We start from the raw sequence: 27,491 nt of genomic DNA on the forward strand, positions 1-27,491 counted from the left end.
ATATGCAATAGAACACAAAAAAGTTAATTGTTTACAGAGCCATGAATCTCCATTTCATACTGCTTAGATTTTTTTTAAACTACTTTCAAAACTGTCCTCATCAGTTCTTCCTTTTGTTCTCTTCTGAGCATTTTTAAAGGTTTCAATGGTAAATTGTTCTTCTTTCTAAAGAACAATAGATACAAAGAAAACCACATTTAAAAGATAAACATTTTTGAAAGACTAAAAAACTCTTTTTAATTAAATCAGTTTAAATTATATTTATTTGATTAATTTAATGTCTTCTCTAGAGGACTGGAATGAAATATTACCACCTATTGAAAGATTGCTAATAACTGATCTCAATTGTAGCAAAGGTCATAGTGTGTACTGACATTCTGAAGGGAGAATTCACATTTGTGGAAGTCCTGGCATACTTGATAAGGCCCAAAGATCCTGGATTTGGGAGGAGTCTTCCCTCCTGGGATGTCCTGGACAAATCTCTTAATGGGTGTTTCCCATATCCATCCCTTCCTAGGTTGAAGACTACTCCCTTCCTTTCATGAATAAGCCAGAAGTACTTTTACAGATCCCATCTTCTGATAGTGGAAGGTTTAAGGACCACAGTACCCAGCTGCATTTTTTGGAAGGTAGTCAGACCTCCCATACACATGTCTGCATAATCAGCGAAATTAAAGAAATATTAATAAATGAGTATGCTAACCTAATTCTGTTTTGCTCTTTCTTAAGGATTAGGACAAACAATTAGATATTTAATCTAATTATTATTTTTAGGGACAAACTGATGGAGGACTCCTTTAAAAAATAAGGGAATTAAAAATAAAATTTAAAAAAATAAAAAATAAGGGATTAATTCAAAAGTGTAAAAGAAACATATTTCTGGATATAGTCCTGTGTGTTTCCTACTATTTTTTCTTTTTTTTTTTTTTTTGCAAGGCAAATGGGGTTAAGTGGCTTGCCCAAGGCCACACAGCTAGGTAATTAAGTGTCTGAGACCAGATTTGAGCCCAGGTACTCCTGACTCCAGGGCTGGTGCTTTATCCACTGCACCACCTAGCCACCCCCCCCCCTTTCCTTTCCTACTATTTTTAATCTTGGAGTCTAGACCAGGGATGTCCAAAAACAATACATGAAGAAAATACTAACTGACAAGGGCAATATAAGTCTTCTTTGAGTTTATGGCACCAACCTGCTCAGCATTTCTCTTCCCTGCTGTACCTTGCAGATCTAATTCCTGTCCCCATTGTACCCATTGTAGGATACCCTGAAGAATCACTACAAAAAAAGAACAAATTAAATATCTGAAATTTGATTTTAAAGCTCATATGATTATCCATATGATTTTTGTAGCTTTTAATATTGATATAATCAATTATAGCAATAGTTTTCCTTATATCTGGCAAGCAAATAGTAATCAGAGAAGTGGGAGAAGTAGTGTCTATTGTTGCCAGAAGGCTTTGGACCCAAGTAGCCAAGCACAGAACTCTCTCATATCTGATGTCCTCTCTTTTTTTTAATTATTTTTTTCAATCAGGAAAATCTGCCTTGTCTTCCTCTTCCTGCAATGAGAGAGTATTATCACTTCTTGCAAGGGGCTGGGATTGGAAGGCCTGCCCAGGACCACAGGGCCAGGTGGATGGATTCTGGGCCTAAGGGGTGGTATGGGGGCTTAGGGCTTCTTGGCCCCAGGACCAGGGATCTGTCTGCTGAGCCAGTCAACGACCCTACAGCAGAGTCAGAGTGAAAGGAGAGAGAAAATAGAGTACATGGTAGTGGAGAAATACGAAAGGAAGGAGTTGCGATCAGCAATGGCAATGGTGAAAAAAAATGGAAGTAACTTTTGTGATGGACTTATCATAAAAAATGAGATCCACCCATGACAGAGTTGATGGTGTTGGAACAAAGACTCAAGCACATTTTTTGTTATTATTATTTGGGGGAGGGTGCAGGGCAAGTGGGGCTGGATGGCCTGCCTGGGGCCACATAGCAGGGTGATCTTTGGGTGTCTGGGGCTGGATTTGGACCCAGGTGCTCCTGGCTCAAGGGCCAATGCTCTGTCTGCCACACAGCCACCCCTACTATTATTACTATTTTATTTTATTTTGGGTCCTTTTTTTTTCTTCTTTTTGGTTTTTGCAGGGCAGTGGGGATAGGGTGGCTTGCATGTCACATGGCTGGGTGATTGTTGGGTTTACGAGGCTGGATATGGGCTCGGGTGCTCGTGGCTCCAGGGCTGGTGCTTCGTCCATTGCGCCACCTGGCCATACCTACAATTATTACTATTTTTTTAAAATTTTTTTCTCTCCCCTTTACTTTTTTTGCCCAAGCAAATCTATCTATATTCATGGGGGGAGGGGTATTTTGTTTACTTGTAAACAAGAATATTTTATTAATGTAAAAAAACATTTGTACAAAATGAGAATAAAAAATAAATTAAAAATTAAAAAAAAATCTAATCCAGAGAGTATTATCTTGTCCTTCATTGCCTGAAAGCCAAGTTTATTACATTTCATTCCCTTCTCCAGGGTTCTTCAGTCTCTTTACAGGGTTTTTCCCCAGGGGGAGTGTCTAGGCTCTCTGTAAATGATTCAGCCCCCATTTATGTATAAGGAGTGGGTTTCCTACACCCCACTTTAATTTATTAATAGTAGGATTACTTTTTCATCATTAATAGTAAGATCAGCTTTTACAAAGAAATATTTACTTCAAAAAATATAATAGCATATATAAAAATTCAGCTCAGTTCCTGTGAAGCTTAGGTCCAGGTTCAAAAATCCCTCCTGTACTTGAGTTCCAGGTACCCTGGCTCTTCAGAACTTCCTTTCTGGACTGATTAGCCATAACATTCTATCTGTAAACCTGGCTCCAAGGGCATCATAGCTTGAACTCAAGCTCCATGGCCAGTTGCTCAAAGTGAGATCAAATGAAACAGAACAGAAACATTCACTCACAGACCCATTTCTGTGAGTAGAGGTAAAGCAGGAGGGAAAGGGAAAACATCCCTCTCTTCCTGGTTCAGTTCATGGCACCCATACTTTGGATGAACTGTGTAATATTTTTGCAGCAGGAAAAAGAGAGACTACCTTAGTCTGCTCAGTTTTAAAAACATTGCCTGTTTTAGTCAAGCAGTCAGTCAAAAAGCTCCCCACCCATATGGTAGGAAGATACAAAATGTTAGAAGAATGGATCTATATAAGGCAAGCTCTCTTACACCAGAAAAACAAAACCTCTATTTTACAAAATATATGTTGCTTTTGTTGTTCAGTCATTTCTGACTTTGCAACCCCTTTTTTGACAAAGATCCTGGAGTGGTGTATACCATTTCCTTCTCCAGTACATTTATGAGGAAACTGAGGTAGAGTTAAGTGACTTACTCAGGTTCACATAACTAGCAAGTGTATGAGACAAGATTTGAAGTCAAGAAGATGATTCTTCCTGACTTCAGACCTTTATCTATTTGGCTCCCCTGTTATAAAATATATAAACAAGTAAAACAAATTCCTACACTGACCATGCTAAAAAAAAAAAAAAAAAGTCTCAATCTGTACTCTGAGTCCCTCACCTCTCCGTCATTAGGTAGGTACCATGTTTCATTGGGATACATATGTTCAGGGAGGACAAGCACCTCTGGTGTGAAGTCTTTTACAGGGCTGTTCATTCACTTTTGGTGTCCACTTTCTCATCTGTGTTTCTGAGAAGCTCTAGCATGCACAGTAGACAGCTCAGTAAAACCATCTTGGCAGATGGGATAAATTGGGTTGAGGATAACTGACAGACCTCAAACCAGTTGATGAGTTAAGGAGGTGTCTCTCTAAGCATCTGAAGACTTCCCCATCAGAATGGGCAGAAAAGAACAATTTGATCCAATGGCCATGAAGGCAGCTGAAGCAGATACTGTGGAGAACTTAAAACTTGGTTAGACATTGAAGATACTAAGGTCATCTACTATAGCCTGGGTGATTGACAGTTGTCCTGACTTTTATCTTGCTACTAGACTATGACGAGAAAGACTGAGATGACTTAAATCCAATTCACACACAAATTAACACATCATTTCATGGTAATGTTGTTATGTTGTTCATACTTTATTTTTCATCATGAGTACTCTGGAATTATGGTTGGTCATTACATTGATCAGAGTTGCTAAGTTGTTTTTTTTAAAAATAATGTTGTTAGATATAGTTTTCTTGGTTATGCTCATTTCTTTCTTTTTTTTTTTCCTTTTCTGCCAGTCAGACAGCCAACAAACATTTATTAAGCTCCAACTATGTGCAGGTAATAGGGCAGAGGGTAGAAAGGCAAAAGTCTTGCCCTCAAGATGCTCCCAGTCTAAGGGGGTAAATTATGCGATCAACAGTGTAGAAACAAGACCGGGTCAGGAGGGGAGGCATTAAAGGGGGACTGAGAAAGGAAAAAAGGACAACCTATGCCTAGACTAGAGGTTCCTAACCTGTCTAAAAATAGATAACTATTTCTGTCTGGTTGGTTTCCTTTGTGATGCTGGCAATTTTAAACATTGAAAAATATTCTGAGAAAGGGTCTGTGGTCTTCACTGGACATAGCCCAAGGGGTCACAGAAATAGGGAAGACCCCCTAGATGATACTGAGCCCAGGGGCTGTATCCCCAGCAGGTCATCTGGTGCCCTGTCATTGCTGGTACCAAGAAGCTACCAGGTGTTATGCCTCTGGAGTTGTAAGAAAGAGAATGGCACAGTGGATAAACACTGGATTTTGGAGTTAAGACTTAGGTTCGAATCCTCCCCGTCATGGACATAGGCAAGTCAATTTCAGTTTCCTCATCTGTGAAACGGAGACAACACTCATTGCACCCACGTCAGAGGGATGTCTGGAGGAGAATATTCTGTAAACCTTCAAAAAATGCTCTATGAATAATTAGCATTGTGGGAGGCAGCCAAAATGGAGCCACGGTCCCTGTCTTGGCACATAGCCAAGCCTGGAGCTCCTTGCCTCTACCTTATACACAGCCCAATCCAGGTTGTCTCACCCTGAACCATGGAGCACTGGCCCCTCTCTCAGGACCCTAGCACTCTACCCCTTTGTTCTCCCTGAGTCTGACCACTTCACTACAGAGGTACTAGGGGCTTTCTCTAGAGGTTGCATCATTTAAAATCCCAACTTTGCCATTTGCTATCACGGAGGAAGGTGGAGCAGGAGAAAGTGAGTGACATAGAGAAGCACAAGGACTGTAACTAACCTCTGTTACTTTGGAACCTCCAGGCTTGAAGTTAGAGAGAAGTGGGCAGATGGTTAGGGCCTCCGCTAGCCCTGGCAGCAAGGAACCACGTTCTTCCCACTGTCCCCAGGGAGAGCCCAGGTGCACCCACTCCACAGATAATGCTTTATTCTATATAAAAACATAGTCCCATGTGGCCTGCACCTCTCCCTTCTGAGAGTCTTGCACAAAAAGTCTCTTTCCTTGGAGAAGGGAGGCAGCTACTCTGAGAGGCTAGACCGGGTGAAGCCCTGCACCTTGCAGGGCTCCTGGCCAGGCTGTCCCCGATCAGTCATCATCCTCTGAGTCTTTAGATTCCTTTGAGGAGCTATTGTCACCATCGTCATCATCCTTGTCCTCCTCTGTGTCCTCCCCAAGATGCTCAAACTTCCCTGACTCAGCTTGCCACAGGTATTTGATGTTAACCCTAAACTCTGCTATTTCGAACCCAAACAGCTTCAGGACTCGGGCCTGCTCAGGGGTTAGCACGTCGCCCTCTTTACATACTTGATAGTCCAAGATCAAGGTTACCACATCTTTCTTGAGAGCAGTGGGCAGACCAAGCTGCCTCAACTGAGGCTCCATTGAGTGGGGGAACTGCTCCAGGGGTCCCGCATCCAGACTGATGGTGAAAGTTGCTTTGTTACCAGCCCGGGCATAATCCATCTCTGAATACTTATTGAACCACTCATTCACTTCCTTCTTTGTTCTGTTGGTAAACAAGAGACCGACCTCACCCCTCAGCTTCTTGCTGACCTGGTGCAGATTGTCCTTATATTCATCAGAAGGCCCTCGACCCAAAGCCACCATCATAACTTTGTTCTTGCCAAAGAAAATCCGGCTGTGCTTCCAGGCACTCCTGATATCCTTCAGTTTGCTGTTCCTCATGTTTGCCACTGAGAAGATGAAAATATATTTGTAGATGTCCACACATTTTCGAAGCTCTTCTATCAGGTTTTGTTTGAGTTCTAAGCCCTTCTTGGCAGTCTTTGTTAGGGAAACTTTCTTGTCGCATTTGGACTTGGGCATGATGCTGCCTGCACGTGCAGAGTCCCGGCGGCGCCGGCCAGGACCCCCGGTTATGCTCATTTCAATCTGCATCAGTTCACGCAAGTCTTCCCAGATTTCTCTGAAATCATCTTCATCATTTCTTTTTTTTAAAATTTTTTGCAAGACAATAGGGTTAAGAGATTAGCCCAAGGTCATATAGCTAAGGAAATATTAAGTGTCTGAAGTCGGATTTGAACTGAGGTCCTCCTGACTCCATAGTCGGTGCTCTATCCAATGTGCCACCCAGCTACCCCAGCTTTTTAATGTTTCTTAAAGCACACAAGTTTGCTGAGTGAATGCTCTTTCTAGTGGTGAGTGGGTTCCAAGAGGGGTCTTTGTCATTAGAGAATCTCACTGACTCTTTTATTCTAATAGTGATCAATTACCCAGAAACTATGTCTCTAAAACTTGTAATATGTCACATTGATAAGTACCCATTAAGGAAATACTTGTTAGGGAATATGGGATTTTAGCTGAGACTTGAAGGAAGTCAGAGAAGCCAGGAAGGCTTTTCACAAAAGGCACTACTATGTGTGTGTGTCCTTTCCCTTTGTCTTTCATTTCTTTTGCTTATAATATATTTAATATTGGTATTACTGAGTCGAGGAAGGAATAAGAGGAGGCTTGGAGACAAGACAAATAAGATTACTTTGAAATCAATATGTTGAAAATTTTTAAACCAAGTTTTTTGTAATAGTCACAGTTGTATCCAAATACTTTTTTCTTTCCTTTGCATATGGAAATATTCACCCTAATTAGTGTTTGTCAAAAATAAAAATGATTTAAAAAAAAGTATTTCTAGTGATTAGGAAGTCTTGGGCAAGACCAAAGAGTTTTGTATAGGCTATACTTTTATTTCCACTATTGTCACAATTGGTTAGTATAGTACATAGAAAAAGAGGACTTTAGAATTCAGGAAGCCCTGAACTGAAATCTTGTCTCAGATATTTAATAGTTGTATGACCCTGAGAAATTCCTTTAATTTATTTCAACTTTAATTTCCTCATATGTAAAATAGGGAAAATTAAATCTTTTCCTTTCTCACTTCTTTTCTAGCTTGGCAGCAGGTGTGTGGGTTGAGTGTCTTCCCACACCACAGACAGAAAGATGGTGTCTGTAAAGAAGATAAAAAATTAGTCCACCAATTTGAGATTCTGTCTGTTCATGAAATGCAGCAAATATAATCTGGGCTATAGATAGATCTTCAAAACAGTCAGATAAGGCCAAGCCAAATTGGTTATCTTACTCAACTGTCCAGTTTTAAGGAAATAAGAAAATGATTCTATGCTATTGGCCCAAACTGTATATAAAATTGAGTATAGTCCATGGAAAATACATTCTGTCAATTGTTGATTCACATAATTCTGATATCATTAGAAGCATGCCAGAATGGACCAGTGAAAAGTAAATTATAAAAAAAAATCTTTAATAAAAGTGTCTAAAGCTTGTTTAAAGAAAGAAAGAAAGAAAGAAAGAAAGAAAGAAAGAAAGAAAGAAAGAAAAAATAATTACAGCTTTCTTGAAGGGTTGTTGTGGGGATCAAATGAAATAATATATGTAAAGTGCTTTTTAAACCTTAAAGGACTATCTAAATTTTATAACGATTACTATTGTACATTGAAGGTAAGGGATAAAGAAGAAAAAAACATTAATTTGAGAAGTGAACAGCTGGTAAGAAAGTATCTGAGAATGGGATTTGCCAAAATGTAAGGATTACTGATTCCTGAGCTGTGACAGAGCATATCTCTTTGCTGATAAAGCTAATCAAAAAGACCCAGTACAAAGGAGGCAGCATTGATTTTGAAACCAAAGGATTTGAGTTCAAATCCTATCTCAGCTATTTTCTGCCTGTATGATTTTGGATAAAACATTTTCACTTAACTCGTTTTCAGTTTCCTAAAAAGCAAAGAGATTAGACTAAGTAGCCTCAATTGGAGATTATCTAGAAGTAAATGTACTAACATTAAGGAGAATCAGGAAATAACTTGTTTGAGAATATGGGATTTTTAGCTGAGACTTAAAGGAAGTCAGGGAAGCCAGGAAGCATAGATGAGGAAGAAAAGCATTTCTAAGCATGAGTAACAAACAGGGCGAATGCATAGAGATGAAGATAGAATGTCTTATGTGAAGAACAGTAAAGAGACTAGTGTCACAGTGGTGGAAAAAAGGAGTTAGATTGTGACAGGCTTTAAAATTCTCCCAGGGTATTTTACATTTGATTTTGGAGATGATAGGTAGCTACTTAAGTTTATTGACTATGTGGGTGGCATGTTCAGACCTCTTCTGATCACCATTTAGAACTGTATATTCTCTCCTCTCTGGGTTTTCATGAGGCTTGTCTCTCCTGATTCTCTTTCCATCTGCCTGATAACTTCTCTTCATAGTCCTTCATCTATGTCACACTCACTATCCTTTAGGTGTTCCCCAAGGTTCTGTCTTTATTGGTCATTTCTTTATTAGTCTATACTATCTCATTTGGTGAAGTCGCCAGTTCCCCAGAGTCAGTCATTTCTAGTCAGGTAATTCCCTTGCCTGAGTCATAATCCTGAATCATCAACTACCTTTTGGACATCTTAAACTCTATGACCAATAACCATCTAAAATTGACATATACAAAGTGACATATACAAAGTTCAAGAGACATAGTTTCTAGGTAATTAACCATTTTATTGGTTATACTTGTGGATAATTGATAAAAGGGGTCAGTGACACTGTAAAATACTAAAGACCCCTCATGGTATACATTCAACATACACACAAACACACACACACACACACACACACACACACACACACACACACACACATATATTAACAAAGATCTAGGGTACCTGATCAATCAGTCTTGAACAAAGAGACATGTATCTATAATAGACCACCCCCTATCTAGGACAATCTAGTCAAAAAGGGGAAAATACTTCCAGTCAGATATGTCTGACTGAAACACAATGAGCTGGAATCTACCAATTTATCTAAATTATAATTTATTTGTTTTTTTGATCAAATCTAAGTTTTCTTTGTTGAGTGGTGTCTGAACCAAATTTGGAGAATAATAGAAAATGAGGAAATAGGAAGGGAAAAATATTGAATCTCCCCAATAGTAAATGGTTAATTAATAGTAATTAATAGAGAAATTATTTTTATGCCCAAGACTGAATTCATTATTTCCTTTCAATCCAATCTTCTTTTTCCTAATTTTCTGTTATTGTCAAGAGTATTATCATACCCCCAGTCACCTGAACTTGCAAATTCCTTGTCATTCTCACATATTGAATCCATTATCAAATATTGTCCTTTTTACCTTTACAACATTTCTCTTATATTTCTCCTTCTCTACATTTATTTAGTCACTACCCTAGTTCAGGCCCTCATTATCTTTTTTCCTAGACTATTAAAATAACTTTCTAATATATCTTTTTATCTTATCTAATATATCTTTATCTTTCTCCATTCTAGTCCATTCTTTGCTCAGTTGCCAAAATAACTGTTTTAATGGGCAGGGCAGACACCCCCTCACCCCACATCAATATTTTCCAGTGGTTCCTTTTTATCTCTAGATCAAACAATAAGTCCTCTCTTTGGTAGTTAAGGTTCTTCACAACCTGGCTCCTTTCTATATTTCATATTTCCTTATACTTTGCTCCCCTCCACAAAATCTATGATCCAGCAAAACTGCCTGACTTGCTACTGTTTCTTCAGATAGGACTCTCTCCTCCCTCACTGATTTTGCATTGACTGTACCCCCCATGCCCGGAATACATTCCTTTCCCACCTTTGCCTTTTGGTTTTCCTGGTTTCCTTTAAGAACTAAATCCCACCTTCTGCAGAAGATCTTTCCTAGTCCCTCCAGTTGCTAGTACTTTCTGAATTGATAATTTATGAAATTATGAAATGAAAACAGACACACCCAATTCTTTGGGTATTTGCTGTGGCAAATGGGACTGTAATCACAACGTAATAACCATAGAGAAAATACAGAGATAAGTGATGAAAGGGATACAAAGGCAAACCATATGGTGTCAGAGGATAGGGTAGTGAAGGCAGGGAGGCAGTATGAGGAAGAGGATAGGGAGGAGAGAGGCAGAGATTATAATTCACCTAACCATAGATAAGAGTTGGGAACATTCAGGAGCAAGGAGTCAAGAAATGGGAGAATACTGGGGGAGAGAGGAGAGGGTGTGATTGTGATATTTCATTTTTATAATATTTTATGAATAACTGACTTAATCTTATCTGTTTCACCTTTTGTTAGTTTATTAACATATCCAAATCATTTCAAAGTTGTCAGTAAAACCTTAAAGTTAAAGATGTCCAGGTCATCTCAAAATTATTGGCACCTTTTGGTGTTCTGATGGTCTTCTGGAACATGTCTGAGATTTACATTTCATAGGACCAGAAAATCCTGACAGCTAAACCTAGATGACTTCCTCTGATTCAGCATATTTACCAGAATGTGAATTTTGTTTAATATATAATGCACTTTGTAAATTATGCTCCTTTGATCTTTGGGATGGTTTGTATATGACTTTTGCACTCTTATTTCCTTCTATTGTCCCTTTATATTGGCTACTTATAAATTTATTATAATAAGCTAGAAGGGAAGGGAAGTGGTTGGGGAGATCAAAACAAGATAGCTTTGTAACTTTTCTCCCTTCTTTTATTACTCTCCATTTATTCTACATATTTTTTTATGGGGAGTTCATTTCCATGACACTGTCTTTATTGGTAGAGATTAATTATGCAATTTTTGCCTTCATGAGGATGATAATTGGCAAGAATTTGGGAGAAGAGAGAACTGGGGGTTCTAGCTTCCAGCTATCCAGAGAAGATAAACAGTCCCAGAATCTCTTCAGATCACTGAAGGGAGAGAGACATTGGAAAGGAAAAAAAGGATTTGGCACCTTGATCATATCCCAATCCCTAATTTACTTTGTTGTTTAGTCATGCCTGACTCTTTGTGACACCATTTGAGGTTTTCTTATCAAAGACACTGTAGTGGTTTGCCATTTTTTTCTGCTCATTTTACAAATGAGGAAACTAAAGCAAATAGAGTTGTGACTTGTTCAGGGTCACACAGCTAGTAAGAGTCTGAGGTCAAAGTTGAATACAGGAAGGTAAGTCTTACTGATTTCAGACCTGGCACTCTATTCATTATACTAACTAGCTGCTCTATCTTCAGTTTACCAAATTTGGGTAATTTCCTTTTGGGTGAGAGCTAAGGTATTCTCTTAGTTCAGTTGAGATTTCTTGCTCTCAAAGGGAATAATTTGTATTAGGTGGTATATTTCATTTGTTTACTTTCTTTGATTTCTGTTTGCTATTAACTTGGTTAAATAGGATTATTTGATATTTACTATGTGTATTCTCTATATAAAGGTTATTGATGGTAAGAGAGTCAAGTTTGGATATATAGCTTGAGATACTCCTACTGTATTAAGAGATAGCAATCAAGGGCTCAGATTGAATCTAAAAGTCTCTGGGTGACAGAAAGCATGAGGTCCCTTTCCCACCCATAGGCCCTTAGTAATTTCTCTTCCTTCTCTAATGCCAGAGCTGGAAGTCCTGAAAGAGCTTAGGCTAAGATAGCCTATAAGTGTCTTTTTCCCCTTCTTCTTGCTACCTAGCCAGACAACCGTCTATATCCTCGCCAGATGGTAAGCAGATTAGAATCAGTTACAGAATATTTATACATGGCAAGATGGTGGAGTAAAGGCAGGGACATGCCAGAGCTCTCCCTCAAACCATTCCAAATATTTTTAATTAATGACTCTAAACAAATTCTAGAATGGCAGAATCCACATAAAGACTGATGAAAGAATTTCCAACTCAAGACAACTCAGAAGATCCAGGGGAAGGATCTGCTGCACTGGGGTGAGAGAGCAGTGCAGAGCCCCACTTCACTACCACCTCTGCACTGGAAAGAACTGGCCCCAGCAATCGAAGAACAATGGTGGTTTTCATCTCTCTCAGTCCAAAGATTGCCATGACAAGTAGGAAGATCAGCTGGGAGAGTGGAGTAAAATCCATGTAGATCTCCTCAGTGTAGAACAGAGGCCAGCAAACTAGAAGTAGAACTTTGGAGTCAATAAAACATCAGTGGCAGTTGCTAATGGAACTCTCAGTCTCTTCTGTCCATATTTGGATCTGGGTCACTGTCTTGGATTCCAGTCCCAGGAAGAAGAGGAATAATAGATCCTCCTCATGGTTCTAGGGCAGAAAGGAGTGCTTGTAATCCCCTCAGACCAGAGCACAGACCAGGAGAATAGTACACATTTCTCCTTAGATCATAAGATCTTGGAAGAATTGAAAACTTGCATATTCCTTTGAAGTATCACTGAAAACAGGAGCAATAAAAATCCCCAAAGTTGAAGTGCACCCTCCATCCTGAAAGCAGAGCCCCACCTTAACAAAGAGTTAAAATCAAATCATAAGTTGGGAAAATGAGCAAACAACAAAATAAAAACATCTGACCATAAGTTGGGAAAATGAGCAAACAACAAAATAAAAACATCTGACCATAGACAGTTGCTATGGTGATAAAGAAGCTCAAAATATACATTCAGAAGAAATTAACAAAGTCAAAGTTTCAACATCCAAAGTCTCCCAGAAAACTTTAGTCTCAGGCCATAGGAGGGCTTAAAAATAAATTTGAAAAACCAAGGAAGGGAGAAAGAGGAAAAATTGAGAAGAGAAATGAGAATGTTGTGGGAAAATCATAAAAATCAAGTCAGTAGCTTAGTGAAGGAGACATAAAAAATATTGAAGAAAATAACATCTTAGAAACTAGACTGGGTCAAATGGAAAAACAGGTCCAAAAAGACAATGAGGATTAGAATATTTTAAAAACCAGAATTGGCCAAATGGAAAAGGAAATTCAAAAGCTCTCTGAAGAAAATAATTCCTTAAAATATAGAAATGAACAAAGAGAGGCTGATGACTTTGTAAGACATCAAGAAAAAATAAAACAAAACCAAAAGAATAATGACAAAGTAGAAGAAAATGTGAAATATCTTATTGGAAAAATAACTGACCTAGAAAACAGATCCAGGAGAGATAATTAAAAAGATATTGAACTACCTGAAAACTATGTCCGAAAAAAGAGAACCCAGACATCATTTTTCAAGAAATTACTAAGGAAAAGTCCCTGATAGTCTAGCAGTAGAGGGTAAAATAGAAAGTGAAAGAATACACTGATTACCTCCTGAAAGAGATCCTAAGATGAAAACTGCCAGGAATATTCTAGACAAATTTCAGATCTTCCAGGTCAAGGAGAAAATATTGCAAGCAGCCAAAAAGAAACAATTCAATTATCTTGGAGCCACAGTCAAGATAATGTAAGATTTAGCAGTTTCTATATTAAGGGCTCATAAAGTTTGAAATATGATATTCTGGAAGACAAAAAACCTTGGATTACAACCAAGAATCAATTTCCCAGCAAAACTGAACATCCTCTTTAAGGGGAAAAAATGGACCATTCAATGAAATAGCAACTTTCAAACTTTCTGGATGAAATGACTAGAATTGAACAGAAAGTTTGATCTTTAAGTACAGGACTCAGGTGAAGTATAGAGAGAGTGGGAAGGGCAAATCATGAGGGACTTAATGATGTTGAACTGCTTGTAATCTTTCATTGGAAGATGAAGTTGGTAACTCATATAAACCTTTTCATTTATTAGGTCAGTTAGAAGGACCCTATATAGACAAGGCACAGGTGGGAGTTGAATATGAAGGGATAATATGTTAAAAAGATGGAGTTAAGGGGTGAGATAGGAATGTAATGAGAGAAAGGGAAAGGGGGAGGTAGAATGGGGTAAATTATCTCACATAAAAGAGTTAAGAAAAGGCTTTTGCAGTGGAGTGGAAGAAAGGGGTTGAGGGGGAGTAAGTGAACCTTATACATCCAATTGGGTATAGAAATCTATCTTAGCCTAGCCTAGAAGAAAGTAGGAGGGGAAGGGGATGGGAAAAATGGGAGTGGGGAGTGATAGAAGGGAGGAAAGCTTGTGGGAGGGGGTAGTCATATGCAAAACACTGGAGGAGGGACAGGATAAAAGGAGAGAGAATAGAATAAATGGGAGTGGGGGAAGAGGATGGAGGGAAATACAGTTGGTAATAGTAACTGAAGGAAAAAATATTGAAACAAGTTTCTCTGATAAAGATCTCACTTCTCAAACATAGAGAATAGAGAAATAAGTGTCATGAGGGTGGAGCCAGGTTAGTGGTGTGAAGGCAGGAATTCTAGGAACTCATTCCCCAAAAAACTCTAAAACCAGCCAAATTATGACTCTAGCCAAAATTTAGAGGCAGAACTCACAGAAAGTCTGAGAATTATAATTTCCCAGCCCAAGACAACTTAGAAGATCCTCAGAACAGGTCTGTTTCATTGAGACCAGGGGCTGGAAAGAGCCACAGCGCAACTGTATCACAATGCAGCTGGCTGGAACAAAACAACTCCAGCCTTCCAGGAAGAGCTTGTGGGGTGCCTGGTTCCCTGGGGGCACCTGGGTCTGTGGCAGAAGGGGCAGTTTCCAGACCTCTTGGCCCAAGGATCACCAGCGACAGTTTGAAGGGGCAGTGAGAGAACTCTGCCGCACCAGAGTGAGTGCAGAGTGGAGCCCAGGCCTCAGAGCAAACCTGTGGTGAGAACCTGAAGCAGGAATTGACGAACACCCAGCACTTCCAGAACACCCAGCCTACAGATGATAAGGGGAAGAGGGGAGGGCCTGTGGTCATCCACATACCAGAGCACAGGCAAGAGAGCAGTCAGACCTTGGAGGAATTAAGGTCCATGTGGGGTGTCCCAAAAATTCGCCAAAGCCTTGGAAGTGTGGTAAATAGGTCATAGACTGAGTAAATGAGCAAACAACAGAAAAAGAAGAATCTAACCATTGAAAATTACTTTGGTCCCATGGAAGATCAAAATACACACTCAGAAGATGACAAATCAAAGTTTCTATATCCAAAACTTTCAAGAGAAATAGAAATGGGCTCAGACAATAGAAGAATTCAAAAATAATTTTGAAAAATAATTAAGGGAGATAGAGTGAAAATTGGGAGGAGAAATGAGAGAGATACAGATAAATCATGAAAACCAAGTAGCTGCTTGGTGAAAGAAATACAGAAAAAGGCTGAAGAAAATAGCATGTTAAACACCAGGTTAGGCCAAATGGTAAAAGCAGACCAAAAGGGAAATAAGAAGAATGCCTTTTAAAAAAAGCAGAATTGGCCAGCTGGAAAAGGAGATAAAAAAGCTCTCTTGGGGTAGCTAGGTGGCACAGTGGATAGAGCATGGTCCTGGAGTCAGGAGTACCTGAGTTCAAATCTGGCCTCAGACACTTAATAATTACCTAGCTGTGTGGCCTTGGGCAAGCCACTTAACCCATTGCCTTGCAAAAACCTAAAAAAAAAAAAAGCTCTCTGAAGAAAATAAATTCTTCAATTGTAGAATGGAACTAAAGGAAGCTAATGACTTTTCAAGCAATCAAGAAACAATAAAGCAATACCAAAAGAACCAAAAATTAGAAGGAAATGTGAAATATCTCATTGGAAAAATAACTGATCTCGTAGATCTGCAAGAGATAATTTAAAAATTATTGGGCTATCTGCAAGTCACAACCAGGAAAAGAGCCTACACTTCATTTTTCAAGAAATAATAATACAACAAAATTGCCCTGAGATCCTAGAAGCAGAGGGTAAAATAGAAATTGAGAGAATTCACCTGAAAAAGATCCCAAAAGAAAAACTCCCAGAAATATTATAGCCAAATTGTAAAATTCCCAAGACAAAGAGAAAATACTGAAAACTGCCAGAAACAAATAATTCAGTCTTCTTAGCACCATTTTGTTGACTTCCATTGCGCCATGAGAGCCAAGTGGAGAAAGAAGCGAATGCGTAGGCTGAGACACAAAAGGAGAAAGATGAGGCAGAGGTCCAAGTAAACAGACGGTGCAGACCACAGGGCACAGGAGCAGAGATGAAAGGACCTTTGGTGACATTCTTGGGAAGGCAGAATCCTTCAGGAGACAGACATTATTGCCCTAAGAAAGACTCTACAAGCTCTATCATCTGATAAAGGACTCTATCTGACACACCTCCCTGGCAAAAAAGGACATACCATCTTTTAATGCAGATCCCGCCTCCCTGCCTCATGATTGTGCACTATAGGACTCTTGGCATTCTGGACTGGTTGTTTTCCTTGTGGCTAAGTGTAGCACACCTGTATAATAAATTCTCAAAACTTTGAAAGAAAAAACAAAAAAAAAACAATTCAAGTACCATGGCTGTTGAGTCCCACTTCTGAGCTCCCTTAATCTTCCCCAGGCAAGAGTTGGAGGGGTGGGAGACAAGGATGACAAAGGAGACAAATACTCCATCAAGATCTCCAAGTGCTCTGTTTATTTACCAAAATACCAGTGCTTAAATACTTTTCCAGTCTCTAATCCACTCCCAGTCTCTAACTTGCTTTTTCAAAGAGAGGGAATGGGGTAGAAAGAAGTGAGAGAATTTGGAATTCAAAGTTTAAAAAAATGAATGCTGAAACTTTTTTTTTTTTACATGTAACTTGGGAAAAAGAAAAAAAATACAGAATATCAGTACATGTTCCATCTTGGAAAAAAAAGATACTTCCATTACTTGTCAACAGAAGCAGGCTCTGCTTCAGGCTCTTCTATGACTGCGGGAGGGGGGCTCATATGTGGGGCAGTTAGGTGGCACAGCGGATATAATCTGGGACCTGGAGTCAGAAGGACCTGAGTTCAAATTCAACCTTACTTCCTTAAATGTATTCACTGTATGACCCTGGGCAAGTCACTTAACCCTGATAACCTCAAGGAAAGAAAAAGAAATGAAAGAAAAAAAGAAAACACTTTGCTTCTCCACCAACACAGTCCTTGGATTCATGAAAAACTGGGGTACATTCTTAACATTCCACAGAGAGGGGAGTTTCTTCATTCAAATGGAGAGAGCCAATCAGTCATCTTGGGAGCCAACATAGTATTATTCCACTATCTGGATGCAGACTTGGAGGAGATCCAAAGAGCTTCCCTGTAAAGACTATCCTTTAATGCATCTCATTCAGACATCAAAGTTTTGTATGTACATTCTTCCTTTTTTTTTTTTAGTCCTTCCTATGTGGATGCTGTTTTACCAAGTCATCACTTATTTGTAGAGACCTTTGCTCCCTTTACTGAAGGAGTTGAAATGAGTTAGAGAAGAAACTGAACAAATTCCTTGATTTAAAACTCCTAAAAACTTCTACATTAGCCCCATTCATATGGCTGAAAGGAGTGGCTCTAATAAATTCAACTGATTATTCAAAGAACCTTTTGATAGGACTCCTTTTCTTGTCTATGGCTCTCAATCTATACTCCACATAACTGCCAAGAAATTTTCCTAAAGGACAGGTCTAAGTACCTTCCTTTTAGTGACCACCCTCCCTATTTCTGCTTTGATGAAATTCAAACTCCCCAATCTGATATCAAAATTCCATTCTACAATATGGTTTTTATCTACTCTTCTAGGCTTATTTTATGTCATTCTTTATAAATTCTACATTTCAGTCAAAATACAAGTTCTTTCTTCAATTTAATGGTATGTTTTCAACCTCTGTGAATCTGCATGGGATATTCTCTACTCCATCTTAATCCCTTATAACCCTTGTCTCTCTTCAAGGCTTGTCTTAGATGACACCAGCTTTACAAGATCTCTCTGATCATCTCTCTCCCAGTTGTCAATAATAATAGCCAGCATTCATATATATATATAGGCTTGCAAAGTCTTTATTTGCAGATATCTCATTTGATCCTCACAAAAACCAGGAAAGGTGGGTATTATTATTAATATCTCCATTTTATAGATGAGGAAACTGAGGTGGGAAATATAAGTAACTTGCCCAGGACCATAGAATTGGTATCTGTGGTAGACTAAAACTGAGGTCTTTCTGACTCTAAGTCTAATACTCTAGCTACTGCAAAACCTCAGTTTGCTACTATTTTCCCTCAAATTATCTTGTATTATATTTATTTTTCTAAATGTTGCACAATGACTATCTCCTCCCCAACAGAATGTATAGAATATAATTTTCTCTAAGGCAAGAACTATTTTCTTAATCTTTGTAACTTCAGGACCTAACACATCATAGGGATTCTGAAGTAAACCATTACTTGACAGATCAATAACTCAGAGTTTTATTAGATAACTGGCTCTGTTTACTCTTTGTCAATAGTCTCAGTATTATGAATATTTTTATATATCAGTCAAAAAAAGAAGGGGAGTATCAGGATGACTGAGATTTTAGAAAGAGATTGAGACACCTTGCATTGCTGAAACAATGAGAAATAGGGAGTTGCTGAGGCAAGGACAAACATTTAAAGGTTACCTCTCACTTAAGAATAATGGCTGTCTGATAAAAGATTAAACTTGCTTCTACATAAATGATTGATGAAGCATTTGTGGTTAAGTGGAATTGATGGCTCATTTCTCCACTAAGGCATGGAGTTAATTTTGATTTTCTTCAAGGATATACCAAGGGATTGTAAACTCTCAATAAAGAGGCATCTGTCAAAAACCTACCATATATTAGGACAGTTGAATGGTGTAATGGATAGAGCACTAGTCCTGGAATCAGGAGGACCTGAATTCAAATGTTATCTGAGACACTTGACATTTACAGCTGTGTGACCTTAGACAAGTCACTCAATCCTGATTGGTCACATCCAGGACTATCTTTAAGTATTCCTGGTCTGTTTCTGTCCAATGGATCCAGATAACTCTGGAGGAGAAAATGACCTAGCACAGTATCCCCTCACTCAAATCCAGTTCACATGCTTGTCATGGCATCACCTCCCTGATGTCTTTGTCTGTTTTTAAAATAAAGGACAACCATCATGCCCATATTCTAGGCACTATGCTATAGTGCAATCTACCACAGTGGAAAATATTAAAGTCTAACTAAGTGATCTACAGTATGTTGGTTTTATGAAATCCAACTAAGCTATTTGGAGAGGTTAATCACTAGGATGGCCTTAGCTGATTGATATTTTGGGGCCAAAGTAACTCTCAAAACCTATCTTCTTAATCAAAATCTGGGTTGCAATCTTAGCAGAGGAAGTTTTAACACTAAAATAAATTAGATCCTTGAAGTATTAAATGAATGACCCAGTCATGAAAACAACTTATTTCAGCGAGTAGATCTCTCTTTGAGGCAGCTTATACTACTGAAGATAATAATTTATAATGTGTCTCATGGGGCTTCAAGAAAGTGCCTTGGAATTAAGTCTGTAGAAGTATTATTTTCAAATGATAAGTTGTAGGCTCTATAGTAAATCTCCCTCCAAATAGCTTAGCAATATTCTCTTTTATGATTCTTGAAAAAAAAGATAAACATATAGATTGTATCTGTAGTTAACTGTGGTTGTATTGGTTGAGCTTAATTATATTTCTTTGTGATAAAGCAGAGTTCCATGTGACAAATTGGGAGGACTTTTGGAAATATCTAAGATGAAAAGAGCATTTATGTGGTGTAGTGAATAGAGTACCAGGCCTGGAGACAGGAAGACATGAATTCAAATTTTGCTTCAGACAATTACTAGCAGTATGTCCCTGGAAAAGAGTCATAAAACTGTTCTTGCTTAAGATTTTTCATCTGTAAAATGAGTGGGAGAAAGAAATAGCAAACCACTCTAATATCTTTGCCAAGAAAACCCCAAATGGGGTTGTGAAGACTCATACATGACTGAATCACAATAACAAGATATAAAAAAATGTGGGGTGCTAGGTGGCACAGTAGATAGAGCACCAGCCCTGGAGTCAGAAGGACCTGAGTTTATATCCAACATCAGACATTTAATAATTACCTAGCTGTGTGGCCTTGGGCAAGTCACTTTAACCCCATTGCCTTGCAAAAACAAAAACAAAAAACCTTAAATACATCAATGAAAATGTTTTTAACAACAAAGGGGTGCCAGTGGTCCCCTGTATTAATAGTGTGAAAGTCTTTTTGAACACTACCTACAAATCAAAGGGCATTATTGCCACCAATAAAGAAAAAAAATGTTTTCTGGAGAACCAGAAAATCACTTGGAACCAAGCTACCTCAACCTTTGATTCAGTAATTCTAGTAAAAGTGAACCATGTCTCCTTACTGTGGAAGACACGTATCATGTATTATTTCCTCAATTTTTATGAGGGATATATAAATATCCAAAAAGTAAGGTGACATCAGGGACTTTTTAAGAAAGCAAATTCTAGGGTGTCTTCCAAAATAGGTACTCATTTAGCCCATGCCCTACACAATTTAACTCTTCTTGTCCACAAGTAACTCTGCCAGGTTTTCACTCCAGGGAATATAATGCCTCACCCAGAAAAAAGTGAACAATGGAAATCTAATCCATTATCCATCATCTGCTCCACTTGTTTTAAATTGGGTCAGGTATCTCTTGGGGGACCCTAATCCTTTTAACTTCCTTTTCTGTATTGTCCCATTAAATTGTATGCTCCTTAAGGGCTGGGATCATATTTTTCTTATTTGTAGCCCAAAGCTTGGTAGAGTGCCTGGCCTCAAGTAGGAGTTTAATAAATGCTTATGGAATTGAATCTACAGCTACATTTAAAGTGATAAAGTAATTGATGTTCAAAATGATAAGACTGATGTCCATGCTACTGAATCTTCAAGTGACCTAATTATCAATATCATTCTTTATTATGTAGCTGTTATGTTTGAAAAGCCTGGAACTGTTTGTGAATTTTTCCTATTGCTCAAAGACTTCTTCCTTCACATCAAAAAATGCCAGCTGGTGCTTCCTCCCATATAACTCTATGTCTGCAACCTTGCTGTATTATTTTGTTATATTTTGTATACTTAAAGTACCTTTTTCTGTCTTGTTTGCCATGCCTATATAATATTCTTGTAATTTGTTGCTATTATGTTGTTCTGTACATGGCAAGTTCATTTGTAGCAGGTATACTTTTGTAATGATATATATATATATAACTGTTTATTGCTAATACCTTTCATTCATGTAAGGTAGGAAAGTATAGTAGCCTGGCTTAGTGGGGTGGGGAGAATTAGTTGATCCAAGGTTGTCATCAGTTCCACATAGTTCCTTGGGGTTTTTTTTTTTGTGACATGGGTAGACCTTGTTACCCCCTCCTCCTCTCCATGGAAGTTAAAATAAATCTTATCACTACAGTTCCACCCAGATCCTTTACAGTTTTGTTAAATGAAATTCTCAGGGTGATTTGGAAAGACATAGTCTAGCAATCTGGGGAAAGAAGGGAATTAAAAGGAATTTTCCAAGTATAACTCAAAAGTTTAGCTGAAGGAGATTAGGCAAGGGTATATAGTTCACTTCAAAAAACAGCAATGCTTAATGGTTTCTCTCACTTGCTGTGGGGGGGGGGTTCTAAAAGGGCTAGAGAACTGAGAATATTTGGGATCACATATTAGCTAAAAATGCCAGGGTCCCAGTGTTACAGAGAATATGGATATGGGAAACACTGTAATTGGAAACAAATTTTGTAATTTTTAGCACTGTTAAAATCCTGTAAAACACTTCTTCTTGACTTTTATTCTGATTTTGGCCAAGTTTATATAGGCTTGGCCACAGGAAGTGATGTATTGGACTTGAAGGACATGCACCTTGGAACAGGAAGGTTCAGTGCATCCTTGAGTTGCCCCTGCACTAAGTGCTGTCTTGGTCTCAATATCATTTTTTGATGTGAAGGAAGGAGTCTTTGAGCAATAGAAAAAATTCACAAACAGTTCCAGGCTTTTCAAACATAACAGCTACACAATAAAGAATGATATTGTGTATTGGAGTGTACCTGGAACCCCAAGTTAAACATTCCCCAAGTGCTACCCTTGTCCAACCCCCTATGGAAAAGAATCTAAGTCAAGGACCCAGAAGAGAAGCTCAAATCTTCTCCCTTTTTTCTCCCTACAAAGATTGGCAGTTTCTTTTTTTTTTTAAGTTTTTTTTTGCAAGGCAGATGGGGTTAAGTGACTTGCCCAAGGCCACACGGCTAGGTAATTATTAAGTGTCTGAGACTGGATTTGAACCCAGGTACTCCTGACTCCAGGGCCGGCGCTTTATCCACTGTGCCACCTAGCTGCCCCAGATTGGCAGTTTCTTTCTAAGTTAGAGGCATGTGCTCCCAACTGCCTGCTGGAGAACTTTGGGCTTCTACTCCATGTGGCTGGACTCATTTGAGTCCAAGCCAACTCTTATGGCTCGCTCTCTCTCTCCCCCCACTCAGGTTCCTTACCTAGTCCTTTGTCATTTACCCTGTCCTCAGGCTGCTTATAAGCAGCTGTCTCTTTAAAAAATAGATTTTGTTCTACAGACTTGCAGGCTTATAAAATAAATCCTGAGCTATTTCAACTCCAGGGCTAAATGTGAATTCTTTCACTTATTAAAACATCTCTCAATCTTAAATGGCAGCACAAATTTCTCAGGCAACACTAGCAGCTGGAGACACAGTTCAGAGGACAACAACAAACAGGAAGAGAACATAGAAGAGAGAAGTTCAGGAGACCCCCTGGAATAACAGAGAGATGAATGTAGCAAGATCTATGAATGTGGCAAGTTATCAGTGACTATGGAGGCACGGGCAGAGGAAGGTCTGAAAGGAAGAGAATCTGGGTGCTGGGTGGTGGATTTGCCTTAGCATTATGAGCTGCACTGCTCATTTCTACTCAAGCCCAGGAGTCTCCTAAATTGTCTTCCTGACTCCAGCCCTCTTCTCTTCAATCACAAAGTTGCCCAAATAATCTTCCTAATCTTCATTTTCCTTCTGGGTTCAATGTAGATACCAAGTCCTCCTGGAAGTTTTTGCTTATTGCTGCTCAAGTCCTTCACTGGTTCCCCAACACCTAAACTGGGCAGTACAGTACAATCTCCTCAGCCTGATCTTTCAGTTGAAGTACATAACCATTTTATTAGATGCTTATTATATACAAGTATTGTGCTAGGTACTAATAGCAAAACATGATGGGGGGGTAGTATATTTATATAAATATTGCAAAATAAATTGCAACTCTAAAGAGATTATAAATTATAAAGGACTATAAAAGATCTCCCCCAAATGAGAAGTCCTGATTGAGTTTGACCTGTTGGAAATAAATGTGTTAACTTTCCTAGAACAGGGCAAATCCAGGACAAAAGTTATTTTGGCTATAAGAGAGAGCAAAATAGACTTAGTTAACAAATATATTTAATGATATTTCAAGAATCAAAGCTAGCATAGAGAGGTCAAGCTGAATTTTTTTATTAGTTATACTATTTAAGTCATCCTTCTCACTTGTCTTTATTAGAATGATTTCAACCTGATTGAAACAGGATTATTGGAGATGGTCTAGCTGTTGTAGGAGCTCTTGGCCTCAAATTGGTTTTTCTTCCTCCCATATCAGAGGGGCAATTCTAGCACACCATTAGCGGCAGGCAAGTACCAACATGGGAGATCTGGTGACAGACTTTAAGAACTTAATATATTCTAACCTGTCTCTCAGTGGACTAAACAGCAGTATGGCCTTTCCTCCCACACCTTCCCCCTTTGAGCTATTCATCAGTATGATATGCTTGGCAATAACTTTAACACTAGGACAATTTCAGCTTGCCATTCATTTGGTCTATGCTGCTCTGCTCTGCTAGCACCCTCTCCAAAGCTCAAGCCTACTGGATGCTGTCAGAACAGGGAAGTTTTCCAAGGCATGGGCACTTCTCTCAGGGCAAACCCATTACAGGGTGGTTCTGCCCTTCACAAAGAAAAGAGAACTCTTCCTAGGACTCTCATCAGCTTCTCTGGGATCAGCACTCTTTTCTATCACACTGGATTTGGGCATCTGAACCCATCTCCCTTTCAATTGGCCAAGGGCAAGGGAGGCCAATATCTGTTTTTTCAAAATAAATGCTGGCCTATCTTTTAGCATTGACTGACCCAAGCTCAACTGCTGTTCACATGGAACCCTTCCTCTACTTAGGTCTTTAAAGTTCTCATTTGAATATTACCACCAAGATCTGCAGTGGGTCTGAAAGCCTAAGGCACAGGTCTGAGTGGAGTTGGAAATCTTAGTGACAGTAGAGACAAAAGGAGACTGGAGCAAGGAGAAGATTCTAAGTCAGAATTATCAACTGAAGAAAAATATTTTGGCAGCTTTCAGGTGTATGGATTGAAGAAGGGAGGGGCTGAACAAGGTGATAAATTTGTGAGATGAGGGTCTAAAAGTTGTTTGTCCTTCATTCTTAGAGAGGGCTGACTTTAGGGAGGTGATGCTGGGAGTCATCTAGGTCCAGTGGCCTGATATGGATATCAGGACCACTGGAGATGGCCATGGTTGCAGTGGGAGACCTTGGCCTTTTTAAGCTAAGTTCTTTAACAGGTCTCAGTTTGACTAAGGCAGTGCCCCTTCTGTGATTAAGACAGGGAAGAAAGAAATGAGGCAAAGAATGGCTTCTTTTGCATAGTGAGAGAAAAAATCAATCTGGGAGGGAAAGGGTTTTTGGTCAAAACAGAAACAATTGCTCTTTACATTCACTTTAAGCAAATCTGGGCCCAAACTCTAACAAAGTGAGGTTTGAATTGAGACTTGTTTTTGACCAGCTTATGAGATACCAGAGTGATTTGGGGCTTGTAAACTCCAAGATTTGTTTACCAGTTTCATCAATCAAAATTAATTTACATTCCTTTTGGCAGAGCATGTGAAGGTAAGGGTGGGAAAAAAGAAAAAGTTAAAGAGAGACAGAAAAAGAGCTGTGTTGCTCAAGATTGCTCACATAGGTGAATAGAAAGAAGGCAATAGAAGTAAAATATATTTTAGAGATAAGAATTGGCAAGACTTGGCAATGGACTAGATATGGGCATAAGGGAAAGTGAAGGGTGGAAGATGCAAACTTGAGTGCCCTCACTAGAAAGAGGGAAGTTTGAGAGAGATGCAGATTTAAAATGGGGAGAGAAAACATTTAGTTTTGGTCAATTAATTCTACTTCCTTTACATACAATAAATTCTAGGCAAACAAGACTAATACATGTTCTTTAACTCATCTTGCTATCTCATGAATTCCTGGTCTATCTATACACATAAATACGTATACACACATACATACACACACACACACACACACACACACACACACACACACACACACACACACACCACTGTAGAAGTCTTTTTTAATTCAAGGTCTGGTCCAGATACCAACTCTTCCATGGAGCCATGCTCATTTTTTTTTGCAAGGCAATGGGGTTAAGTGACTCGCCCTAGGTCACAAAGGTAGGTAATAATTAACTGTTTGAGGTAGGATTTGAACTAAGGTCCTCCTGACTCCAGGGCCGGTGCTCTATCTACTGTGCCACCTAGCTGTCCCTCAGCTGATTTTTCTAGCTAAAAATGATGCCCTCAAATATAGTACTTTGTCCAGATCTCATCTTTGCTCTGATTGCATTCTACCTTATATCAAGCTAATCCATCTATATATTTTATACTCTTCTCTGCACAACTAGATTACGAGCTTCATATTTTTTTAATTGCTAGTGCCTTAAACACTTTGTGTCTGAATTCACTGAATCAACATTTCTTAAGTAGTATACTAAATGTAGTAGATTGTGATTTATCACAATGATAAGAGAATTGGGTCCCTGCCTTTCTAGCATTTCAACCTAGAGAGATAATACATAGAGAATATATAGACAATATAAATATAATAAATTATATATAAATATTATACAAATTGGAGTGTTTGGTTCTATTTCCTCAGTAATAAGAAGATTAAACTAAGTGATTGTTAAAGATTTTAGTTCTAAATTCCACAAGATAGTAAAAGTGAATAAAAAAATAGATCTGATGAGAAACACATTCCAGAAGGTCTTTTGAAAGGATTGCCATTTGAGTTGGACCTTGAAAGAACAAGACATGAATTGGTGGTAGGGATTTTGGTTGAAAGGTTTTGGTTTTTTAAGACTAGACTTTGTGATTTTATTGGTGTAGGGGGAACTCCTTGAGAAAGTCTCCTCCATCAATACAGATGCTTTGCATCTTAAGAGTTTTGGATTGTTTGGAGGATTATAAGAGTAAATGACCAACTCAGTCAGATTCAGTAGGTGCCAATAGGCCCCAAAGAAGGTCTTCCTGAGTGTTAATAATTCAATTCAATCACTATCTGATAGTATTTAGATGGTATAGTGGACAGAGAGCTTTTGGACTTAAATTCAAAGAATATCTGATGTTGGGGTGACTAGGTAGCTCAGTGAATAGAGCACCGGCCCTGGAGTCAGGAGTACCTGAGTTCAAATCTTGCCTCTGATACTTAATAATTACCTAGCTGTGTGACCTTGGGCGAGCCACTTAACCCCAATTGCCTTGCAAAAAAAATATATCTGATGTCAAAATCCTGCCTCAGACACAAACTGTTTTGATTACTAGGGAAGCCAAGTAACCCATCAGCCTTACCTCATCTGTGAGATGTGGTAGTAGTCCAGGGTTGCTGTGAAGATCAAATGTGCAAAAATGCTTTACAAGCCTTGAAGTGCTTCATAAATGTTACCTTATTATAGAATCATAACATATATAATCATAACATATAATTCATAACATATATGCATACTATAGTAATAGTATAATTTAAGATACAATGAGTATGCTTCAAAAAAAGTTCCAGGGCAGCTAAATGGTGCAGTGGATAATGAACCAGCCCTGGAGGTGAGGAGGACTCAAATTCAGATTCAGCCTTAGCCATTAAGCCTGAACAAGTCACTTACCCTCATTACCTGTGAACAGGGGAAATAAATGGAGTTCCATGATAGAAGAACTCCCTTCATTCATTTCAACTCACCTAAAATTTATAGTTTTAAGAGAATTTCCTGAGGCTCAGAGAGATTTAATCCCTTGCCTATGACCACAAAATTTATTAAAATGAATTAGAAGCTCTGAGGCAGGTGTTGAACTCATCTTCTTGACTCCAAGTACACATTAAGAAAAAACAAACAAACGCTTTTTTGGTGATCCGCTTTCATTAAGCTGAAACGATTATTTCTCTCAATCCTTTAGGCCAAGATATGATTCCCCAAAGGAGCGCTCACCTGTTCCAGCTCTCTATAGCTTGAGTTCTGACTTAGGCTCCGGGCCCCCAGCAGCTTTAGTCTCGGGGTCAACATCCACCCACCCCCCTGTCACTTCACACACCTTGGGGGGGGTAGCCTGGGACCCCTTGGTGAG

General features: G+C 38.8%; 1 protein-coding gene and 1 long non-coding RNA gene across 2 annotated transcripts; both read right to left on the reverse strand.

The window, feature by feature from the left end:
* On the reverse strand, positions 1-27,491 carry LOC141520386 (uncharacterized). Its single transcript, XR_012477606.1, has 3 exons — positions 27,356-27,491; positions 1,190-1,275; positions 1-165 (listed from the first exon to the last, which is right to left on the reverse strand). It is a non-coding gene; the product is annotated as an uncharacterized LOC141520386 (long non-coding RNA).
* LOC141520385 (mRNA turnover protein 4 homolog) lies at positions 5,522-6,301 on the reverse strand. Its single transcript, XM_074232074.1, has one exon. The coding sequence runs from the start codon at positions 6,260-6,262 to the stop codon at positions 5,522-5,524; it is 741 nt and encodes a 246-aa protein (XP_074088175.1). The 5' UTR covers positions 6,263-6,301.

The sequence above is a fragment of the Macrotis lagotis genome, chromosome 4 (genome assembly GCF_037893015.1).
Source record: "Macrotis lagotis isolate mMagLag1 chromosome 4, bilby.v1.9.chrom.fasta, whole genome shotgun sequence".
In the NCBI taxonomy this organism is placed as follows: Eukaryota; Metazoa; Chordata; class Mammalia; order Peramelemorphia; family Peramelidae; genus Macrotis; species Macrotis lagotis.

Bases quoted from the DNA above. Each gene is read 5' to 3' on its own strand.
- LOC141520385 (XM_074232074.1), bottom strand. From the start codon at position 6,262: ATGCCCAAGTCCAAATGCGACAAGAAAGTTTCCCTAACAAAGACTGCC.